At 46.5% G+C, this 21155-nt stretch overlaps 1 protein-coding gene across 11 annotated transcripts in view; it reads right to left on the reverse strand.

Annotated features, from left to right (window-relative positions):
• Positions 1-21155, reverse strand: part of Foxn3 (forkhead box N3) — a 370445-nt gene that overhangs the window by 79344 nt on the left and 269946 nt on the right. For all 11 annotated transcript variants that reach the window (XM_050151430.1, XM_050151427.1, XM_050151429.1 and 8 more), the window contains one exon: positions 19117-19181. In XM_050151430.1, coding sequence (XP_050007387.1) covers positions 19117-19181 — 65 coding nt within the window. The remainder of the gene's footprint in view (positions 1-19116; positions 19182-21155) is intronic.

Consider the following 21155-nt stretch of genomic DNA (forward strand, 5'->3'; position numbering starts at 1 on the left):
ACAATTCTTTGTGTTCTTTGTCATTTCTGTCCTTTGGGAGGTTCCAAGAGACAGGAAGAGAAGAGAAAGCATGGTTCACAACGCGGTGCTAAGTTCGTGGTTTCTTCTGGAAACAGGCAGGGATAGTGACGGTGGCAGTCCCGACACCGCCAGGAGCACGGCCTGGCATTCAGGGCAAGAGCCACCACCAGCAGATCCTGGGATAAAGGCCTGAAAGCCTTGAAAACACTTGACTAAATCCTACTTTTTACAATGCAAGCAACTTTCATCAACTTTTCATAACCAAGTAATAATATCAAGATCAATGCAACACACTTCATGTCAGCCGTCTCATTCCCATGACACTTTTTCCAGCTACACGATCTCATTTCCTAAAAACTCTGCCGTGAGAGGGGTGAAGGGTAGGAAGCATCCCCGAGGGGAATGAACCCCCTTGTTACTGTGAACCCCACTCTCACACCCTTGCACACACTCGGGTAACCTGTGTGCACCACTAACTCTGCAGCTGAGTACTTCATGGGGTGGCCACCATGTAGTTTAGCTGGGAGAGGGGTGTGTGTTCCTCGCTGCCTGAAGCAGCGGTCCCCTGTGTGTCTGTACAGACGAATCAGCTCCAGATTCTAGGACCCTCTGGGCAGACTCAGGTGGATAATGCCGGGGCTATTAATGAAGTGGCCATGGCTCTGCTTAGGACCGGTACAGGAACTTCCTACCAAACCACACACACAAACCCTTTCACTTATTTGATGCACAAAGTTGCCTCCAGTCACCGTCCCACCCTCTCTGCAGCAAGATGACAAATGTCTCTCAGTTCTTAGAGCAAGGCACCTCTTTTGTCTCTTTTTAGCATCAAGTCAGTTTCAATCGTCTCAGCAGTTAAACTATATAAACAATGACGTTCTTTTGTTGTCCCAGCTATAAGAAGGCTGGAGCTCAATCTGTGACTGAGTGCCCTTGATGGGTAATCTGGATTTTTAACTTGATGGGATTTAGAGTCTCCGTGGAATCACATCTGATGTCTGTTAGGAGTCTCTACCGTGGGTTAATTGAACTGGGAAGACCCATCTTAAACCTAAGTGGCACCACTCCATGGGTTGAACTCCAGGCAAGCTGACTGGGATGTTGTGTGACAGCTGCCCCAGGCCCCTGCACCATGCCGTCCTCACCTTGACAGACTGTACCCTTGAACTGTGAGCTGAAACAAACCCTGCCCATCCTTGAATTGCTAAGCCACGGATTTGCTGTAGCCGAAGGACATAACCAACACACCAGCGTGTCTTTTGAACCAATACATGGAACTTCCGTACCAATCTTACATATTCACGCTACCCCCATGCCGTCTTAAGTTTCCTGCTTCCTCTCTCCCTTCTTTATGGTTTCTATGTTTCCTCTGTGAAAAACCCCTAGGCATTTTTTTTTTTGTAAGCTACTGCAAATACTATTGGGAGCATGGTGAGATGCGTTAGACAAATTAATAAATCCGGTCATCAACATGCAGCCCTCTGCAGCAATGGCTGCCAAGCAGATGGTAAGAAGTGCCAAAGTCGAGGCAAGGGCTCTGAGAAACTTTTCCACTTTGGGGTCAGCTCTCCACAAAAAACATTTTCTTCCGGCTCCAGTTGTCACGGAACATCTGGAAGCCTGTGTGACCTGCATGTTAAGTACGTTTTAAGTAAACATAACAACAGCCTCATAAATTCCAAGCCAGGAGTGTCAGTCAATTCTGCATCTACTTGCACCTCAGTCCAGCAGGTCCACACTCACACACCAAACTTTTTTTTCTTCTATTTATTTCTTTAAAGATTTATTATGTATACAGTGGTATGATGTGAGGTGTCCTTCTGTATATGTGTGTTGCTTTTATTGGTTGATGAATAAAGCTTTTTTGGCCAATGGCTTAGCAGAGTAAAGCCAGGTGAAAAATCTGAAGAGATAAATAGAGAGAGTAGGTGGAGTCAGGGAGATGCCATGTAGCTGCTGAAGGAGAAAGATGCCAGATCCTTACTAGCAGGCCACAACCTCATGGTGATACATATATTAATATAAATGGTTAATTTAAGATGTAAGAGTTAGTTAATAAGAAGCCTGAACTAATAGGCCAAACAGTATTGTAATTAATATAGTTTTGTGTTATTATTCGTGTCTGGGCACTCAGCAAACAAACGAGCAGTCTCTGCTTATAGTGGGATACAGTGTTCTGTCTGCATGTATGCCTGCAGGCAGAAGAGGGCACCAGATCTCATTATGGATGGTTGTGAGTCACCATGTGGTTGCTGGGAATTGAACTCAGGATCTCTAGGAGAGCAGCCAGCGTTCTTTATCTCTGAGCCATCTCTCTAGCCCCACTGAACTTCTTAAATGGTATTGCTTTTGGCAATTTCTTAGGCTGCTCTTCAGACCTCATATACAGAAATAACCAGAGGATGGAAGCCTGCAGTCTGATGCAACAGACAACGTGCCTGGATCACAATTTCCATTGTTTAAAATGGACATGAATTAAATACTCCTTACCTGAAAATGTGGGGACCACAAGGGGTCATGACTGCATGTTTTTCAGATTTGAGAATTTGTGCATATACATAGTGAGACACCTACTGTAGTGATAGGATTCATTTATGTGTCACTGACATTGTCTACATATGACCTGCAGAAAATATTTTCTGTAAGAAACAAAGAGTCAACACATAATTCTCACTAATGAAGTCCTGCAAGTCTGAATTTCAGATCTAGAGTTTTCTGATTATGGTTGGCACAAAATTGTTGACAGTCTTGGATATTCCAAACGGCATAAACAGCATGACAAAATCCCCCCATCCCGCCCAGTTTAAGCTGCACAAACTATCCAAATGTAATCACAATGTTTGTTACCTGCCGTGGGCATGCTTTCAAGGTGGACCTACTCTCCACTCGTGCTCTGGTCACTGGGCAGTCTGGGCAGCAGGACACATACTCTATGCAGATGGTGACCAGCACAGGGCTCTCTCCCCCTCCTAGCACTAACTAAGCCATCTGATTTGGGGCTCGTGGCTAGCATATCTTGGTACAGCAAGCTTTGATCTTGCCTCAGTATGTACAAACAGAATGGTCTGCTGGTGACAAGGAGAAAACCCGTACGCAATGTCAAAGATGGTTTCAGCAGGTCAAGAAAATTAGTCACAAGCTTCTTAATGATGGGGACATGTTCTGAGAGACATCTTCTTTCAGATGATTGAGTCACTGTGTGAACATTGAGTGTGTAGTGACATACTGACTCACATACTGAAGTTTTGTCCTCTTCCTCTTGGATTCCTGGAGTAATCTGATACAACAAACATAAAATGCACAAGGCGGCTGGCATGGAACATGGCATGTTGCTTTATATCACAAGGTATATGTTGTAAATTAATGACCAAGTCAAGTGTGTGTTACATGTCTGTAATCCCAAATATCCAGCAATTGAGGTTAGCCTGGGTTAAGGGGTAAGACACTGTTTTAAAATAAAGACTCTAGGCTACATACAAAACAACAACTCAAAGTTACAAAACAAAACAAAATTTAAAAAAAAAAAAAAAAAAAAACAAAAGAAGAGAACACCAGAGGTAGGACCACAAACACCGCAAGATAAACCCTCTGATATAACTGTTATAATACAGAGCTAGGGACTGTCCTCTCCTTGTGCATATTTCTAAGTATCCCAGAAGAGAAGTGTAGAGTTTGAATGTAATTGGTCCCCATAAGCCTATAGGGAGTGGCACTGTTAGGAGGTGTGGCGTTGTGGGAGTAGTCATGGCCTTGTTGGAGGAAGTGTGTCACTGTAGAAGTAGGCTTTGAGGTTTCCTACACTCAAGCTACACCCAGTGATACAGTTCACTTCCTATTGCCTGCTGATCAAATGGTGGTACAAATTGGTTAGAGGGCAATGTGTCCTCCGTGAGTTCAAGGTCAGCCTGGTCTACAGAACAAGTTCTAAGACAGCAAGGGCTACATATAGTGAGACCTTGTCTTAAAAAAATAAAAATAAATAAAAAGACGTACAATTCTCAGCTCTTTCTCCAGCACCATGTCTGCCTGTATGCCACTGTGTTCCACTATGATGATGATGAACTAAATCAATGAAACTGTAAGCCACCACAATTAAATCTTTTCCTTTCTAAGAGTTACCATGATCATGGTATCTCCTCACAGCAATAGAAACCCTAAATAAGACAAGAAGGGAAGATGGCTCCATCGAGAAAGGAAGGAAGAAAAGGAGGGCTGGATTGTCTTGGGGAGAAATTGTCTTGGCAGACAAGGTCTGATATCTGCTCCAGTTTTCTTGCTTGTCCACTGAGGGTGCAGATGGCCAGGGGCTTGAAGGCTCTCCTTACTCAGAGACTGTGATTAGTCAATGCCTGAACTCATGCATCACACACACACACACACACACACACACACACACACACACGAAGCCAGGGTAACATGTGGTACATTACCATCAGAACCATTATTCCATGTGTATCAGAAATGTTTTTTAAATGAGCTTGGTACAGGAAAGTCAATGCTTCTGGTTAGATCTGAACCCTAAACACACAGAGAGAGCTGGCTAAGGAGGAAGAGTAGATCTCGAGCGCCCAACTGTAATGGATGGCAATGCTGTTCGTTCTTCTGGGAAAACAAGGGAAACACATCTCTGAATAAGATAGTTTCAAAATCTATATCCAGGGACACCCAACACTAAATTCACTTCCGCATATAGGCGGAGTTTCATTTACCTGGAAAATTAAAAAAATAAATAAATAAAAGGCAAGCTTTCTTTCTATAATTTTCCAGACATATAATGAGCTATCTTGAACAAGAACTACGGGTCTGAACAGGAAACTCATTTGTGTTTCTTATACATGTAGCCTAAAGGTAATTTTGAACAATGCCTTCAGTATACTGGATCCAACCACCTAGGAGTAGAGGTGTAAGAGCTTCCACTTGGGGGTGTGCAGAGAAGTACTCAAAAAGTTTCAGATTTTGGAATATTCCCAATTTGGGGGACGGGTAATTATACTGCTTCATGTTTAATCATTTAAGAACAATACGTTTTTTGCTTTAATTGCAACATACTCTTAAGGAATCTGAAAACTTAAGAGGTGGCATTAACCAAAGGCTGAGGTATGGAAGCTCTTGGTTTAATTCAAGATAACAAATGGTCCATTGATCTGACAGGCTTTGCTGAGTACCCACATCTCTTTGAGAAAACCTGCAAAGGAAGGATGCTCTTTCTCCTGACAGCCTCCAAGGGTGCGAGCGTGATTAGCCCTACCTTTGGCTGAAGACGACATCAGTTATCCTGTATGGCGCTGCAAATTAGAAGTCCCAGTGACTCAGGCCTGTGTGTTTTCAAAATCCTGGAAGCTTGTAAGCACTATGTTTTCTTCAGTAGCAAAATGCCTGGTGTGTTTTGAATAGTCATTTCTAAACCAATTCCTTTGCCAACCATGACCCATCAAGATGGGTAGGTAACTGCTTCTGTCTACATAGATCGTGGGATGTGCTTTGGTACAGACATTTCCAAAGTTTCTGCTATAAACTTTTCTCTTTTTCTCTGCCAAAATTAATTTATAATCATATAAGTTCATCTTAACCTACATTTGTGAATGAACTTTCTGGTTATGAAATAAAAAAAAAAAACACTACCCAGGGGATAGACTGACATTTTTGTAATCTTTGTCAGCTCAACAGGCCTGTTCAAGATGGAGTCTAAATATCACACTAATGATATCAATACAAGCAAGTTCAGAGGGCCTACCTAAAACACGCTTGAATTGTCAAAGAAATTCTTGTGAGTCTGTGTTTCTCCCAGCTCTAAATTAACATTGATTCAACAAAATCTTTGTGAGACCTATTTTTTAATCATGGGAGAATTCTGAGGTTCACTCCTTGTGTGTAATAGAAAAACTGAAATCAAATAAGTGTAATGAAATGGATGCCGCTATTCATTGCTGAACATTTCCCTTTGATGTAGCGTACACAAAGCCAGGTCTGCATAAGGATCCCCTGAAGCAGCATACACTCAGCAAGGGCCACACATGGAGCTCAGGGAGACTGCCCCAAGTACTCAGAAGGCTGCCAGCACCCGGGGAACCCATCTTCTGTCTCTCCAGACATCACCTCACACTACAGAACTAACCAAATCCTGGCCTGTCTTTCTACACCATCCCTGGCTGTGGTCAACACCAAGCCGAAACGATCAGATGAAAACTGGTGGGCTCACAAGCCAAAGGGTCCCCATGAGCGTCCACACAGACAACTGGCCCTGTGTGCTAAGTACAACTGCAGCAAACAAGGGCCATTGAAACCACGAGGAGACCAGTGCTCAACAACTCAAACAGAAGGAGTTTCCCTCAACAGGATGCACACAGGTATAGACTTAAGCCTAAAATGTCAATCAAACACTTCTCTTCCCTCCCCTCCTGAGAATGGTACAACGACTCCCATCAATGATGATGGGTTAGTTTCTATTACTGCAATTAAAAGCCTTGGCCAGAGTATTATAGAAGGAAGGGGTTATTTGGGCTTATAGTTCTAATTAGAGTCCATCACCACCATGGTAAGGAAGCGGCTGGAGCAGAGGCATGAAGCAGAGTGTGAAGTCAAAAGAGAGTGTATCTTTAAACTTTCAGAGCCTGCCTCCAATGACACACCTTCTCCATCAAAGTCGCACCTCCTAAATCTCCCCAAACAGGGCCACCAGCTGAGGACCAAATATTCAAAGGTCCACGACCGTGGGGGGGGGGGGGGGGGGGGGGNGGGGGGGGGGGGGGGGGGGGGATTGATCTCACAAAAAGCCCACAACAGATGATGGCAAGAGCTTCCATTTGGTCACTGTGTAGAAGGTGACACAGAACTACGATCCTTAGAGTCTGCTATAGAGCCTACCTAAGTTAGTGGGTTTCTAAATAACCGCCTGAGTTCACACTGCACACCAGAGTCTTTGTGTTAACAAGCACGTTTTAAAACTGAATTGCAAGGTCTGGGTCGAGATGAACCAGTCTTGCATTTGGACTTGCAAACACAAAAGACCAGAGTTCCACCTTCAGAACCCATGTAAAGAAAGCTAGGAGGACACAATCTGCTTATAATGTCAGCTGTCAGGAAGCAGAGCCCCGGAGTTGACTGAGCAGCCAGCCATGCTAGCCTACTAGGTGACTCAGGCCAGTGACAGACCTTGTCTCAAAACAAGGGAGTCCAATACCCCTGGCCTTTATAAGCGTGTGCACAGATGTGTACCTGCACACAGTCACTCATGAGTGTGTACACACACACATGCACACGCACGCACACATGCACATAAAAATGGGGAGATATAATATGGCTTGGTAGCAGGGGGAGTCTTTCCACTTGCAAGTCTGGGTCAGTTTCTGAGAAAGGAGAAAGTAACTGCCCATTACAGCAACACAGATATTTTGAGAAACACAGCCATGGGCACACAAAGGTCAGGTCACACATGCAAGCAAACCCAGCTAGTCAGCAGAAGGTCCAAGGCCAGCATGTAGATCTACCAAGGCTCCTCCTGCTTTGTCCCCTTCGTGATAATTGCAGTTATTTATGAGAATACAGAACCATCAAGGTCATATAGTGTCGGTCAGGCTAAGATCATTTCCCAGAGGCCCGCTCCCCGCTTCTTGGTAAAAGGGAGAAGAGGGCAAGAATTCAGCTGTCCATTGCTGAGGATTAATATTAAATGGGAAGCTTGAGATCTTCTCAAAACTCCCTTTAGCATTGAATTTTATTCTTAGACTTCCAATCTTACAGAACAAGGTAAGTGGACAGCTGGTGGCTGTATTAACTACTCAAATGCCGCAGGTGTCATGATGCAAGCAGGAACTCAGCTGCACAAAGATCTGGACACCGGAAGTCTAAGTGTAAGGGGCTGGCAGGTTTGGCTTCTCCAGAGGCCTCTCCTTGGCTTGCAGGTAGGCAATGTCCTCTTCTGCAGCACAGAACAGCCCTGCTGTCTCTCTCTTTTTATAAAGACACCAGTCCTACTGGACGGTCTTCACCTTTACTCTCACTGAACTTCAATCACCTCTTTAAAGGCTCTATACCCAAATGCAGACCCCACTGGGGGTGGGGCTTCAACATGAACAGAGGTGGGGTTCCTACAGTTCTCGTTCATTCTCTCTCTCTCTCTCTCTCTCTCTCTCTCTCTCTCTCTCTCTCTCCCTCTCTCCTTACACACACGCATATGTTTCACAAATATTTGTGATTTCTTTTCTAATCAGTGTTCCCTGGGAGGTAGGAGGGACAGAGCTAAGAAACCCTCCAGCCTTGAATAGATTATCGCCCAGCTGGAGAAAGATATGAGAGGACAAGAGGCCTTTTGTGGGTTTTGAAGAAGAAGGGAATGATCAGGCAAGTCTTGGCTGAGGTTGGCGCCTCCACATCTCCTAAATCCACCCTCCCAAAGAGCGGGGCATGAGGTGCAGGCTGAGTTCAGGGTGCACATTTCAATCACAACAGCACTTCAGGTTTCCAAACAAAATGAATCCTCTGATGGCTGAAATGGTAAAAATCCGGTATTTAGCCAATTTCACAAAGTAAAGGAGTCCCTACCAAACTCTAGGACCGCAACACCACGTGTGTGCATGCAAGTGTGCGTGCATGCGTACGTGTGTGTCTTGGAAAGCAAAAACAAAAAACATGAACTAGGAGGGAAAACATTGCTGGCCTTGTAAGATTGCTGTCGTTACTCCTCATAGGGAGGGAGTCAAGGAGAGCAGACAGCAGCGCGATCCCGGAAGGGAACAAGGGCATGGTAAGTGGTTTGGTCCCAGGAGCAGAGAGGGGTGGACAGGCAATTCATGCGGGGTGCAGACACAGGGCAGGGAGCACAATGACAACTGCTGCATGGAGTGGCCACAGAGGCTGCCAGGGTCACCCGACCTGAACTGCGGTGCTCACTGGGACTTGAAGAAGGAAAGGACAGTTGGACCACAAGGATGTGGGCAGAGACTTTCAGAGAGACCAAGCAGCAGGTGGGGGTGAGGTGCCCCTGGGGTCAGGAGGATGAGAAGAATGGAGCTGCAGATTAAATAAAAAAAAAAAAAAAAAAAAAAAGGCTTTGGGCTTCCCAATCTATTTAGGGAAAAATGTCACACTTGAAATCAGTATAATTTGAAGAGTAACTGAGTAATGAAAATCCAGTTCAAAACCAAAGGCATTGCCCCTTAATCTCACTTGCTAGTTCCCAACTTAATTCTTAAATTAAGACTCCTCTAATGAGACTCGAAAGTGTTCTCAGTGAATTCAGATGGCAATAAGGGGAAGAAGAGATGCTAACTGAGAAAATGGTTCCATCTCACATGCTGAGGGTTGCAGCCGGGGGAGGGGGTGGCTGTAGCTCTAGCTTACAAACGCCCACCTAACTACAAATGGCGTTTGCCGGACATGAATGAACTCGGAAGAGAATGGGGTCTGCCAAAAATACCTTTTAGGTTGTAGACTTGAACTTGGCAATCATTCAAAAGACACACACACACACACACACACACACACACACAAGCATAGCTACACCAGCATATACCTGCAGCTACGTTTTCAGTTATACACATACACAACAAGTTTTGCCCGAATACTTCATTTGGGCTTGTTTCTCTCCATCTGTGAGAGCAGGTGGACGGTACCTAAAGCAATGAGTACGCAAACCAGTGGCTCCGTGGCTCTAGCCAGGTATGTGGGTATTAGAGATCATTAAAATGACAAAGGTCCTGGCATTGCTGGCTTAAACTATCCTCCTGGAAAGCTCCCCTGGTACCCTAGGTGATGATCAAAACACTAAGGCCCCCTTCCTACAGCGACAACAATGAGAGAGGCTGAAGCTGCACGACACTCAGAAGCCATGGTGACATGTATGCATTAGTTGAACTGACACTGATTTAGAGGCATCTGATTGGTCAGGACCTTTGGTTGAACACAAGAAAAGCTCACTTTGTGCTGGCCTGGGTAAAACCGGGGCTTAACCCATCCACACAGGGAGGGCCGGCCCATTTCTCCAACTCTGGTAGGTTCTAAACTAGAGTGCAGGAGGCCGGGATGGTTTGCGAGTGGTACCAGCATATCCTATAGAGATTCAGAAACCAAGAAAGAAGGCATAGTGGAGAAGCCGGGTCTGGAGTGGGCCACGTGGCCACCTTTGACTTGTCATCATGGCCAGGGAGTGTCCAAAAAAAAAAAAAAAAAAAAAAAAAAAACTGGTGTAGGCCATAGAAGCACACAGTGGCCCCACAGGAGGAGAAATAGGCCCCGGTCTGATTACTCGTAGGCAGTACATCTGTGAGTCAGCTGACATGGACCACAACAGGAACACAACTCCATGACCAATCGTTCCCCGACTGTGCGAAACCTGAGGCTGAGTGCAGGGTTTGAGGATAACATGGTCTCTGCATAGTTCTCACACTTCTGGTCTTTACTAAGACCTTGTCACAATCTTGCTCAGTATGATTAAGATGCTGACTACAGTCTCTTGTGGCAAATGTCACCACAGCAGAGACATGCACCTCTTAATTCATGCCTGTAATTGGTGTCCAATTAGCAGAATCAGATTACCTGAGCACACCCCATAAAGACTCATAGTTTGAACTAGGCACAACGGCACACAGCGGGAACTCCAGGGCTTGAGAGGCTCAGAAGTTTCAGTCCTACCTTGGCTACATAAGCAGTCCAAACCCCCTAAAACAAACAATCCACAGGCCAAGAAGAACAGCAACTGTTGGGGAGGGGCCCCGTCTGCTGGGACCTGGTCTTCAGGGATGGCCTAAGTTCCTTACCACCACACACACTGGCTGGATGCCATCACCCATCGATCCTCATCCCTGCAAATTTTGGGATCTGGTTATATTCTGACATAACCAGGAGACTACATGGAAGAACAAGACATACGCATCACAGGCAACTCCAGCCCAGCCCAGAGAGCTTCTCTCTGTCACATTTCCGCAGGATCACAGTCTTTCAAATACAGCAAGAATGCCGTGAGATGTCCTCGGGAAGGAGAACCTGAGTCTTTCCCTGCCTCCATGCACCAGAGGTTGAAAAAAACGGTCTTAAACAGCCGTAAAGGCGGAGCTACTGCTCTGGGGGAGAGGTCTTGTTGCTGCTGCTATTTATTTGTTGTAGCTCGAGGGGGAAGGCACTGGCCACCTTACAAAACTGCAGGACTCTGCACAGATGTCATCCTAAACAGAATGAATTCTAGTTGCGCACACAGACTGCCTTGTAATCCTCACCAATTTCACTAAGCTGGGACTCTTGCTTTTTAGACTGGGCCGGAAGAGGAGGCACACATCATGCAGGTGAGCAGCTTGAGGGTCGTGGCTGGGGGTTGGCCTTGGCTAATTCCAAGGTTCCACTTCACCCTGTGCAGTGAGGCCAGGAGCGTAGGCACCTACACTTGGAACACCTCTTAAGCACCAGGGAGGCTACGCACATCATCATCAGTCCTCTTCCTTGTGGCAGTTTCGCAAGACTATTGCTTCTTCATTTCGGAGGAGTGCAAAGAGGTTGACGAATCCGTTTCAAAGTCAGATGGTAACTGGGAGAAGGGCGGGGACAGCGGTTTGCGCTGTTTAGTAAAACCAACTGGAAGAGAGCTGGGTGGATGCAAACGCTAGGGAGAGATTGATGGGGTTTCTTTTAGAGGCTGCAGGAGCCACTGAGGTAATGATCCCTACAGGGTTATTACACTTAAGAGCCTGGGCCACAGACACGTGCACATGAACATATGCATACATCCCAATGGTGTGCACGAAGGCACAGATGTGAAAGCCCGAAGGCCCGTCTCTTGGCAAAGGCTTAGGAAGGAAAGCACAGTGAGCAGAAAGAACACAAACTTGGCTTCAGAAGCTTACAGATGGGTGATGTGAAGCCCAGTTCTGAAAGCATCCCATGATCAGCCTGCTCAGAACACATCCTAAAAGCTCCACTATTGGTAAGCCTTTTGGTAATTTTATAAAAATATTTCTAGACCACCACCAAGCAGTTCCACAGAGCTTCAAGGGGAATGGCTTCCCCTTTCCAATTGTACTTAAAGCCCGGGCTCTTTGACAGACGCATGTTCTTCATGGCAATAGTATACAAAGTTGTTTCATCTCTACTTTTCATAACCTTGTTATAGATAAAATTTAATGGGTCTGAAAAACATTTCTAAATGCTATGAGAGCTCTAAAGAAACATTCCTGTGATGAATTTAGTGTAAAGTTAAACACACGTCCATAAAAATTCGCATCAAGTACAACCATTGTGCAGTAGCAGATGTTGCGCGTGTGTTAAGGTTGCGCGTGTGCCAGGGTTTCCTCTGCTCTATCCAATCTTTAAAAATCATAAAGGGTGTGTTGGGGAGTTGGCTCACTGGGTAAAGTCATTCCTGTGCAAGTGTGGAGATCTGAGTTCAAACCCCAGGACTCCAACAAGTCAGCTGCATAGCACAAATGTTTGCAATTACGTGCTCCTACTGGGAGGAGAAGCAGAGGCAGGAGGATTCCTGAACACTCCCAGGCCACTTAGTCTATCTAGAGTATCTGTGTGACAATAAGAGTGAATCTGTCCCAAAAAAGGCCAAAGTGAGGATCAAGAATGGCGGTTGTCCTCTGACACTCAAGCTTGGGTCGTAGCATAGGGGAGGAAAGAGGGAGGGAGAGAGCGCATGTGCGTGCGTGCATGCACACACGCGCACATACACACAGCAGCTGCTGCCATTTCATGTCCTCGGCCTCGAGGGCAACAACTTCTAGCCCTGCTGTCTGCTCACAGGGCTGCTTTTTCAGGAACAATATGAGATATCCATGCAGACAATTATGAGAGACAGAGGTCAGAGAGTAGCTAAATCTAGGGTCAAGCAGGAAAACACAGGATATGTAACTCAAGGTGTCTTAGATCCCACGACAGGATCTGGGGAAGCTGGAATAGCTGGAATCAGGTGTGGGCGTACAGCTCAGCTCTTGCCTAGCGTGCTGAGAGCCTTCAGTCCGCATTACCACTTCAACTGGACAAACCTGTAATCTCAGGATTGGGTAAAGATTAGAAATTCAAGGTCATCCTTAGGTATGTCTGAGGTAGACCTGGGCTGCAAAAGAGCCTTTATTCCAGAATAAATAAAGGGACCAGCGAAGATCAAGATGGACTAACAGACTCTTTGAAAAATGGAACTTCCTTGTGTTTTTTTTTTACTGAGTGTAAAGCAGGCTCTAAAGCATACACAAAAAACTAGAGGCGCCACAGGGCACCCCTTTAACTCCACCTCTAAGCAGAACAGCCACGACTGTTACTGCTGCTCCAAAAAAATCTTTGCTCACTACAGAACAAAAGACAAACAATGCCAAGAAACAAAGGGCTTCCTCCTCCAAACCCGAAGTTTACCCTGGGCCAAAGAGGACAGAAGGCAGCGAGCACTGAGGGCAAATGAGGGGGAGGGCCGCCCCCTTTCTGTGGGAGTGGAGATTTTTTAATGGGTGTGCCTGGGGGCAAGAAGCAGTTTATTCGAGAGATGAATTCCTCCTTTGCTCTGTGAACTAAAGAGTCAGCCTGTGAACGAGATGAAAGACATCAGTAAGCCCAGGGCTGGGAAAGTGATGGGGGGCAGAGAACCAGATAAAACCTGAGATATAGACCCTTGAATGAGAGAACTCAGTGCCTTGGACCAACCGGTCCCCAAATCCTCATGGGTGCAGAAGGAGATGCTGGCTGGCCGGCGCTCAGCATGGAAATGCAGTAGAGTGTCTGGAGTTGATTGTAAGAATGTTTCTCCTTGAGGATGGAGAGAGTGAACCCATGGGAGACACAGGCAGCAGGCAGGTGGCTCTAGCAGTAAGGACAACGGCCTAGGAAGGGATGGATGCTGGTCTTGAAGAGTGAGTTCACAGGAAAGCTGCCAAGGGTGAACACGACAAGTCCCTCAGGGGTGGTAGATTTATTGGAGATGTAGATGTTTCTGCGGTGGTAGGGAGGCGGTGAAGAGCACTGGCAGCTCTTTCAAGTGACCTGGGTTTGATCCCAGCACAAACAGGGTGGCTCACAACCATTTGTACCTCCAGTTACAGGGGCGCCCTCTTCTTGCCTCTGTGGGCACTGCACATATGTGGTACACATATACCCATGCAGGTAAAACACCCATAGCACAGAAAATTGAAAATGTCTTTTTCTGGTTTTTATTTCTCTCTGTGTTCCTATCACTGTGCCTCCACTGACATGAAGCCCTTGTCAAGGAGGGATCATGAGACTTTGATTGAGGTTGTGAGCAAAATCCCCCCCCCCCAATATATAATCTAGCCTTCCTTGGTTATTCTGCTTTAACAACAGAAATCGGTCTAATATGAAGGTTAAGCTACTTGCTTAGGAAGCCAAGCCAAGATGTCTTTCCAGGTTGTCTGAATCTATACCATACTGCTTCCTGACAAGCTGTGAGAGCTTTGAAATCTGTGGTGTTTGATGACTGACTGTCCACTGTACCCATCTTCTAGGACCCACGGAAGACATCTGGCCGAGGGAAACACTTCTTCCACAGTTCACTTTAATCTATTGTTTATAGGACAGTGGCTAGGACGGATCAGAGCTGGTCCTCAGGGAGGAAACTGTCCCAGAGGGATGTTCCTGAACCTACAGTGGAGAAAAATGGAGTCTGGGTTTCATCTTGACTAAAACCATGGCATTTACTGAGGACCAGAGCCTGGGGATGTGACTCAGAACCTGAGTTTTCTGAGTAAGTCGCCCCTGGGCCTTTTGTGCCATGAGATAAAATCAAATGGGAACTCCCTCTTGGATACAGCAGTAAAACACACGGCGGAGCAGCGGCAGCAGATGAAGGCTGTGGGGAGGGTGGGAAGACATGCACAAAGCCAACACAGAACAGGACAAATTCCAGTGCCCCGCAGATCGTCCTCACGCATGGTTCACCAATGGCACATGCCCTTGTGCACACCCACACAGCAGGCATCCGACAGCGAGGGAACCAGTCTCCTCTCCCCATTTGGCTGTTGGGCTTGTGGCAGCTTAATCCTGCTACACGCACTGAAAATGCCTCTAAGGGCTTCTTTCCATTGCGCTAACTTATCCTGTGGGCTGTCAGCAGCCAACGGAAAGAAAACCTGTGGTGTGTGACAGAATTTACTTTGCTTCATTCACTGCATGCTAGGGACACAGAAGTGGTAATAATAATATTTGATAATAATAATAATAGTAATAGTAATACGACCCACTATTAGATTGAAGAAGGAAGGTGACGGGAAACCAGAGGAGGCAGGGTATCAGCTGCTGATGGGGGAAGTTTGAGAAGGAGTTCTTGTCGGTGCTGACAGCTACTGGCTTCTTCTCTAGCTAGGCTGAGTGGCTGAGACCTGTCCTGGGCTGAGTGGCTGAGACCGGTCCTGGGCTGAGTGGCTGAGACGGGCCCTGGGCCTCCCCCGGGTAGCTTCAACCAGACACAAAACTGAAAAGAGAAGCTCACAGACCGTGGGGGGTGTGTGGATGGGCGTGGGAGGCGCTTCTCCAAGGACATGCAGCGCTAAAGCAAGCCAGGGTGATCTGCTGGGCGCAGCTTCTCCCTGAACAAAACTCAGGCAAGTTCAGGGGCTATGAGGCTCAAGACGGGACAAAGGAACAGAAACGGCGGCAGGGAAGGTCAGGCCCAGCTAGTACCAAGTTGTAGCAGAAGGCAAGAAGCTAAAGGGGGGTGGAGGGGGACGTGTCTTATGTCCTCTTAGGGCAAACACATCAGAGGCCAGATGAAGGGGCAGACCAGCGTGAGACAGATCCTTAATTACGAAACACAAACTCATGAAAAGAATTCAAGCTATGGTGACATTTAAATGAAAGAAACTAAATCTGAGCTTGCAGTGGGTGGGGTGGGGTAGAAAAGGAGAAACCCCAAACAAGAATTTACTCTGCTTATTAAGAAAAAAGACGTCTCTAAGCTAATTTTCTTTTTTAATTCAAACACATACGGACTGTTAACACAGAAACTTAGACACAGGCTCTTGGAGACACCTGCCAGCTGGCCGCTCCTGCAAGCCTCCCAACAAGACCCACTTGTGTTTCGATGTGCCCAGGTCCCTTGTTAGACAACAGGCTGGTCCCCTCGTGCGGCTCTGCTTGGTGTCTATTGTACAAAAGCTGAAGGGCTCTCCAGTCCGTCGAAACTGCTAAAACACTGAAATCGTTTCTCGCAGCCTAAATGGCATTCAGAATAAACACTGTGAGTTGATGAAATGACCAATTATGTGAAGTAGCCCTGCCTGGTGTAATCCAAACCAAATCTTCCCCCAATATTCTCAAACTGGGAGGTGATTCCACAGCTCAGACTGCCTACGATTTGTGAGCCAAAAGACGGTGCCACACTCGAGGGCCAAGGAAGACCTTGAGCACCTCTGGCTAATTCTTCCTGTTAGTTTTATGCTAGAAAATATCGATATACTGTTCAACAGCTCACAAGCCAAGCAACTGCTACACAACCAATGGCAGTTGGTTTGCTGCTGGAATTGTGATGTCACTTCAGGCTCTCACTCTCAAGTATTTCTCGGTAGAGCAGCCTAAGTCCCTCACTTTTTTTTTTGTTTTGTTTTAATTTTCAACTTTATGACAGTGTGAAAACTATATGCCTTGTGGGGAGAACTGTCCTCGAAGAGCAAGGCGAGGTTGTGCACACCTGTAATCCTAGAAGAACAGGAGTTGAAGGTTAGCCTTTACTGTATAGCAAGTGTGAGCTAGCCTGAGCTACATGAGACTACGTTCAAAAAGCAAGGGGAAAAAAAGAAACTCTTTCTAGACAAAGGGTTTAGGGCCTTGACTTCTTATGACGCGGGCAGTAATGACTGTGCAGCTGCCACTGGCCACATATTCACAAGGGCAAACCACTGTCACTTCACAGTGACTTGTGTTGGCAAGCACGTACACCATTAGGTGAATTCCTGTGCTATTTCCTCCTTATAGTAGTTGATTTGAATATGGTCAAGGAGCACCTGCCGGGTGCCACATGTCCAATACCATGTCCCCATTGTACTGCCCTTTGGGATTTCCCTCTCTGGGAAGGCCACGTCTGTGAATCATACGTACACGCACGCATACCTCTTTCTGGTTTAGGCCTTGCTGAAATGTCACTTCCCCAAGGAAGTGATGCCCCCTCTTCTACACACTTCCTGCCAAAAAGTGAGCCTCCTCTTCCCCACGTGGCCCAACTGCCTGTCTTCCAGTTCCTGCATCCTGTACCTCACCCACCCTGGCTGCACAGAATCTCTGAGCCTGGATTCCTTCCTGGTCTGATATGGGAAGAAGAGGGAAGATGTACGCACGGCTGAGAAAGCAGCACCGAGGTCGGGCACGGTTCTAACTCCTTTGCATCCCTGTATCTTTAGGTGTAAAGTTGCTGGCATCAGCAACTTCTGGACAACAAAGATCATTTGGGAAGATTCCCTTAAAGTCTGAAATAACTCTTTCAGGGTAGAGAGGTCTCAAGAACTCCAGATGAGAGGGCAAAATGGTAAAAACATCACAGAAACAAAAATGTTAGCACATCACTAAACCCCAAATTTACAAAGATTTTTATGGTTTTCATATACACAATATAGAACACACACATTATATTCAACTGAATGTAGATCCCATGTCCACCTGAAACCTGTAGTAGTTTAATTCCCAGTTTATATAGGAATAAGGGCATTTGTAAATCATCAAGAGAAAAAAGGAAGATACATCCACCCATGCAACAGAACCCACTGCACTCTCTCGGGCATTACTGACTTCCTCCGTGGTTTTGTGTCATAGATACCAACCAAAAACCCTGATCCCCACAGAGTAATCTTACCTAATGTGGAACAGAACATACTGAATCCTGCAAGAAAAAGCTCCAAGCAAACAAAACCCCAACTCTAAAAATAACCCACAGGTTAATGATACCCATGCAATTACTATAGCTCTACATGAAAAGGAGAGACACGGGTTACAGCAAACTTCACTCGAGAAAAACCCAAAGGATGGCCCAACCATTGTTCCTAATCTTAGCAATTGTGTGTCAATTCCTTCCCTTTTCTTAGTCATTTAGGGCACCCATGATGGCTACAAAAGTAGAATTTACTCAACTGTATCTGTAACAAGAGAAACACCCCCAAACTCTCCGGATCCTAGTTTCACGTGCTATTGAAAAGCCTAAAGCCGTGTGGCCCATGAAACAAGAACCATATCTCCCACCAAAAAAATCAATGGACGGTGCCTCTTCTTAACCACAGGAGCATCTAACCCCTTCATATACATGGCTCGTTTCAGTGCACCCTTTCACAAGACAGGCTGAACAGCCGGCCAAAGGCATCAAATCCTCCATCCTGCAACAGCACAGCTCTGAAGTTCTTGGCACACTCCCGTCTACTCACTTTCCATGTCTGTGCTTCCCTCTCGTCCACAACTCCTGGATGAGTTGGGTGGGATAGTCAACAAGGATTGCCTAGTTTACACACAGAGCAGACACCCACAACAGCCATAACCCAAAAGCAACGTCTAAAAGAAGCAGGCATACATCACCCGTGTTCAACCATCCCTTCTCCAACTCGGAGAATGCAAAGCAATTTAACAGCAAAACTGGAGGTGAAAGACAGTTTGGATTCCTTGACAGGATCTAGCACCACATTTGAGGATGGGTTGGAACACAGTCCCCCAGCCGATGACACTAGATGACCAACTGTCCCGGAGCATCAGAACAAGCTGCAGCCAACCTTCCAGGTACGCAGGAAATGTTAGGAGACAACAGGGAACAAATGTATCTCCATGGTGACAGAAGTGTCAATATACCCAAACCAGCCGGGATCGTCCCAGGTATCAGAAACCCACGAGAGTTTGCGTTTATCAACCCGGTGTGCACTCCTGTGCACTCCTGTCACATCCAACCGTCCCTGTTCCAACTCCACCAAAGAAACAGCCCCGGGACAGAGGCCTGGTTTCAAACTCACAATTCCCAGCCACCAAGACACTTGAGCAGGAGAAACTAAGAAGTGGGCATTCGGACCCGGGGTACAGCAGTCACACACCTCTCCAGAGAGCTGCTACTAACCAGAAGTGAGCGCCCCGACAGGCACCGTGCACAAAGAAGGAGGGAAGGAGATGAGGGAACAGGATGTGCTGCCCCTAGACACCTACCTTGCAGAAGGGCTCCGTTTCTCTTGAAGAAGGTACTGCCTGGCCAGATGGGTGGACCTGATGTGCTGGAAGAGAACACAGATGTGTGTGAGGTTTGAGAACTGGGATCCACCCTCACTCCCCGGCAGCCCTTTCCTTGGCAGCCCCTTCTCCAAACTTCACACATGGCGGCCTTGGAACCTTTCCCCAGGCACGCTTTAAAAATAATTAGGTTAAAAATGGGCTTTCTTTCCCCACAGCAAAACCATCTGTGCAAACGTTCTGGTTATCATCTTGGCCAGGGTCACAACTGGCCAATGAGAGAGCATCTACAGGCCACCGGCAAACGCATGTGGTTGGGGATTTGTTTGGTGATATCAGGAAGCACTGACATTTGTTGGTGTCTGCTCACGAGCCCATGGGTGCGCCTGGATGCCCATGGCAAACAAGCCTTGTCCGTGCCTTGTGACTGAGCATGGCTTCTGGCTTCCTAGTTAGACATCAGAACTTGCCGGCAATATACCTGCGTTGGCCTTTCTTGCCATCTCCCCTACCAAATCCTCTCCACACAGATGTGACTTTGATCCACTCCTGCCCTCCCTTCTGTTGTTTTGTATCTTGTTTTCAATTTCTTGGCTTAAAATGCTGCACTCCATACCTCATAAAACACTCTGCAGATGCATCGCCACCCGCATTCTGGTGACAGCAGAGGCAAGAACATGAACAAAATCAATGTATCACTAAGGCGCTCACTGCATTTCTAGAGGAGTATTTTCACTGTCTAAAGACAGTCAGTGAAACACTTTTAGCCACCCAATCTTAGTAAAAAACCCTTTGAGTGGAGAGGGGGTTATCCTCAATCAAGGACTAGCTTAAGATTAATGTTAGAAAACCCTCGGTTCACAATGCTAGACACGCAGGCCAAGGGGCAATTTAAATTACTCTCACCAAAACAGTATATGGCAAATGATGTTAAAGCAGCATCAATCATATTCAACATTTAACAAATTAAAATTGGCCAGAGAAATACACTTGTAAGTTCGTATCACACACACACACACACACACACACACACACACACACACACACTGCTGAATAAATACAAGAACGCTTCAAGTAGTCAGTTGGAGTCTGGTTGCGACGGATACAATGCTGTTAACAAGGACAGGCGATGCCAGTGGCATTCTGCCTGCCAGAATTTCGTTACCAGAGGTACAAATATTGTCATAGCTATGGAGACACGGGACATGATTGAGGAGGAGTTAGGAAAGAGAAAAAAAGCTAGCACATAAAAAGGCTATTAAAGAGCATGATAATGTCAGACGTGCTTGCAAACACGGGCACTTCTTGTTTGACTGCGCTTCACTTTCGTGCGCCTTGCTGTGCTCCGGGTTGCTGTTTCTGTTTTGTTTTCCTTTAGAAATGAATCACAGGTCTGCGCACCGTGTGGGTCAGCACTGCTGTCCTCCGTTCCAACGATCCTTGGCCTCTTTAGCAAGAAAGGAGCTTTAGATTGAGGTGTGTGCATCTATTTGTAGCAGTACTGCAGGCACCACTGACTGCACATATGCAGTGTGAACCTAACGTTTGTATGCACTGGGGCTCTAGGGCAGCGCCTGCTTCACTGTGGACGCCTAAGGGGAACCTGCAGTCCTGAGGAGTGCGTGGGAACTTGAATGCTCACAGACCTTTCTTTCTCTTTTAGCAATCAGAAGTAGTGCGTTTCCTGCAGTGCAGATTGTCAGCCCTGGCAGGCGGGGCTTCTGGGTGATGAGGGGATGGACTGGACAGTAGCAGATCCAGCTAGGGACACGGGGCTGCAGGACAATGATGGCAAGCTGATTTTTCTCCCATGTGATTCCTTTCTTATGGCATTTGGGGGCCTTTTAAGTCTCAGTTAGGAAGAACAAGGTGCGTTAAAATGTTTAAGCTGGCCTTTAGCAACGCCAGCGAGTTCCCAGAACCGACCACCTGCTTTATTACATCTTTATAATAAAGCAGGAAACAGCAAGCTGGCTGCAGCCAACACTGAACTGGCTGCTTCATAAAGATATTTAAAA

This window comes from Alexandromys fortis, unplaced genomic scaffold (genome assembly GCF_014885135.2).
Source record: "Alexandromys fortis isolate MF-2015 unplaced genomic scaffold, M_Fortis_MF-2015_v1.1 scaffold_63, whole genome shotgun sequence".
NCBI lineage: Eukaryota > Metazoa > Chordata > Mammalia > Rodentia > Cricetidae > Alexandromys > Alexandromys fortis.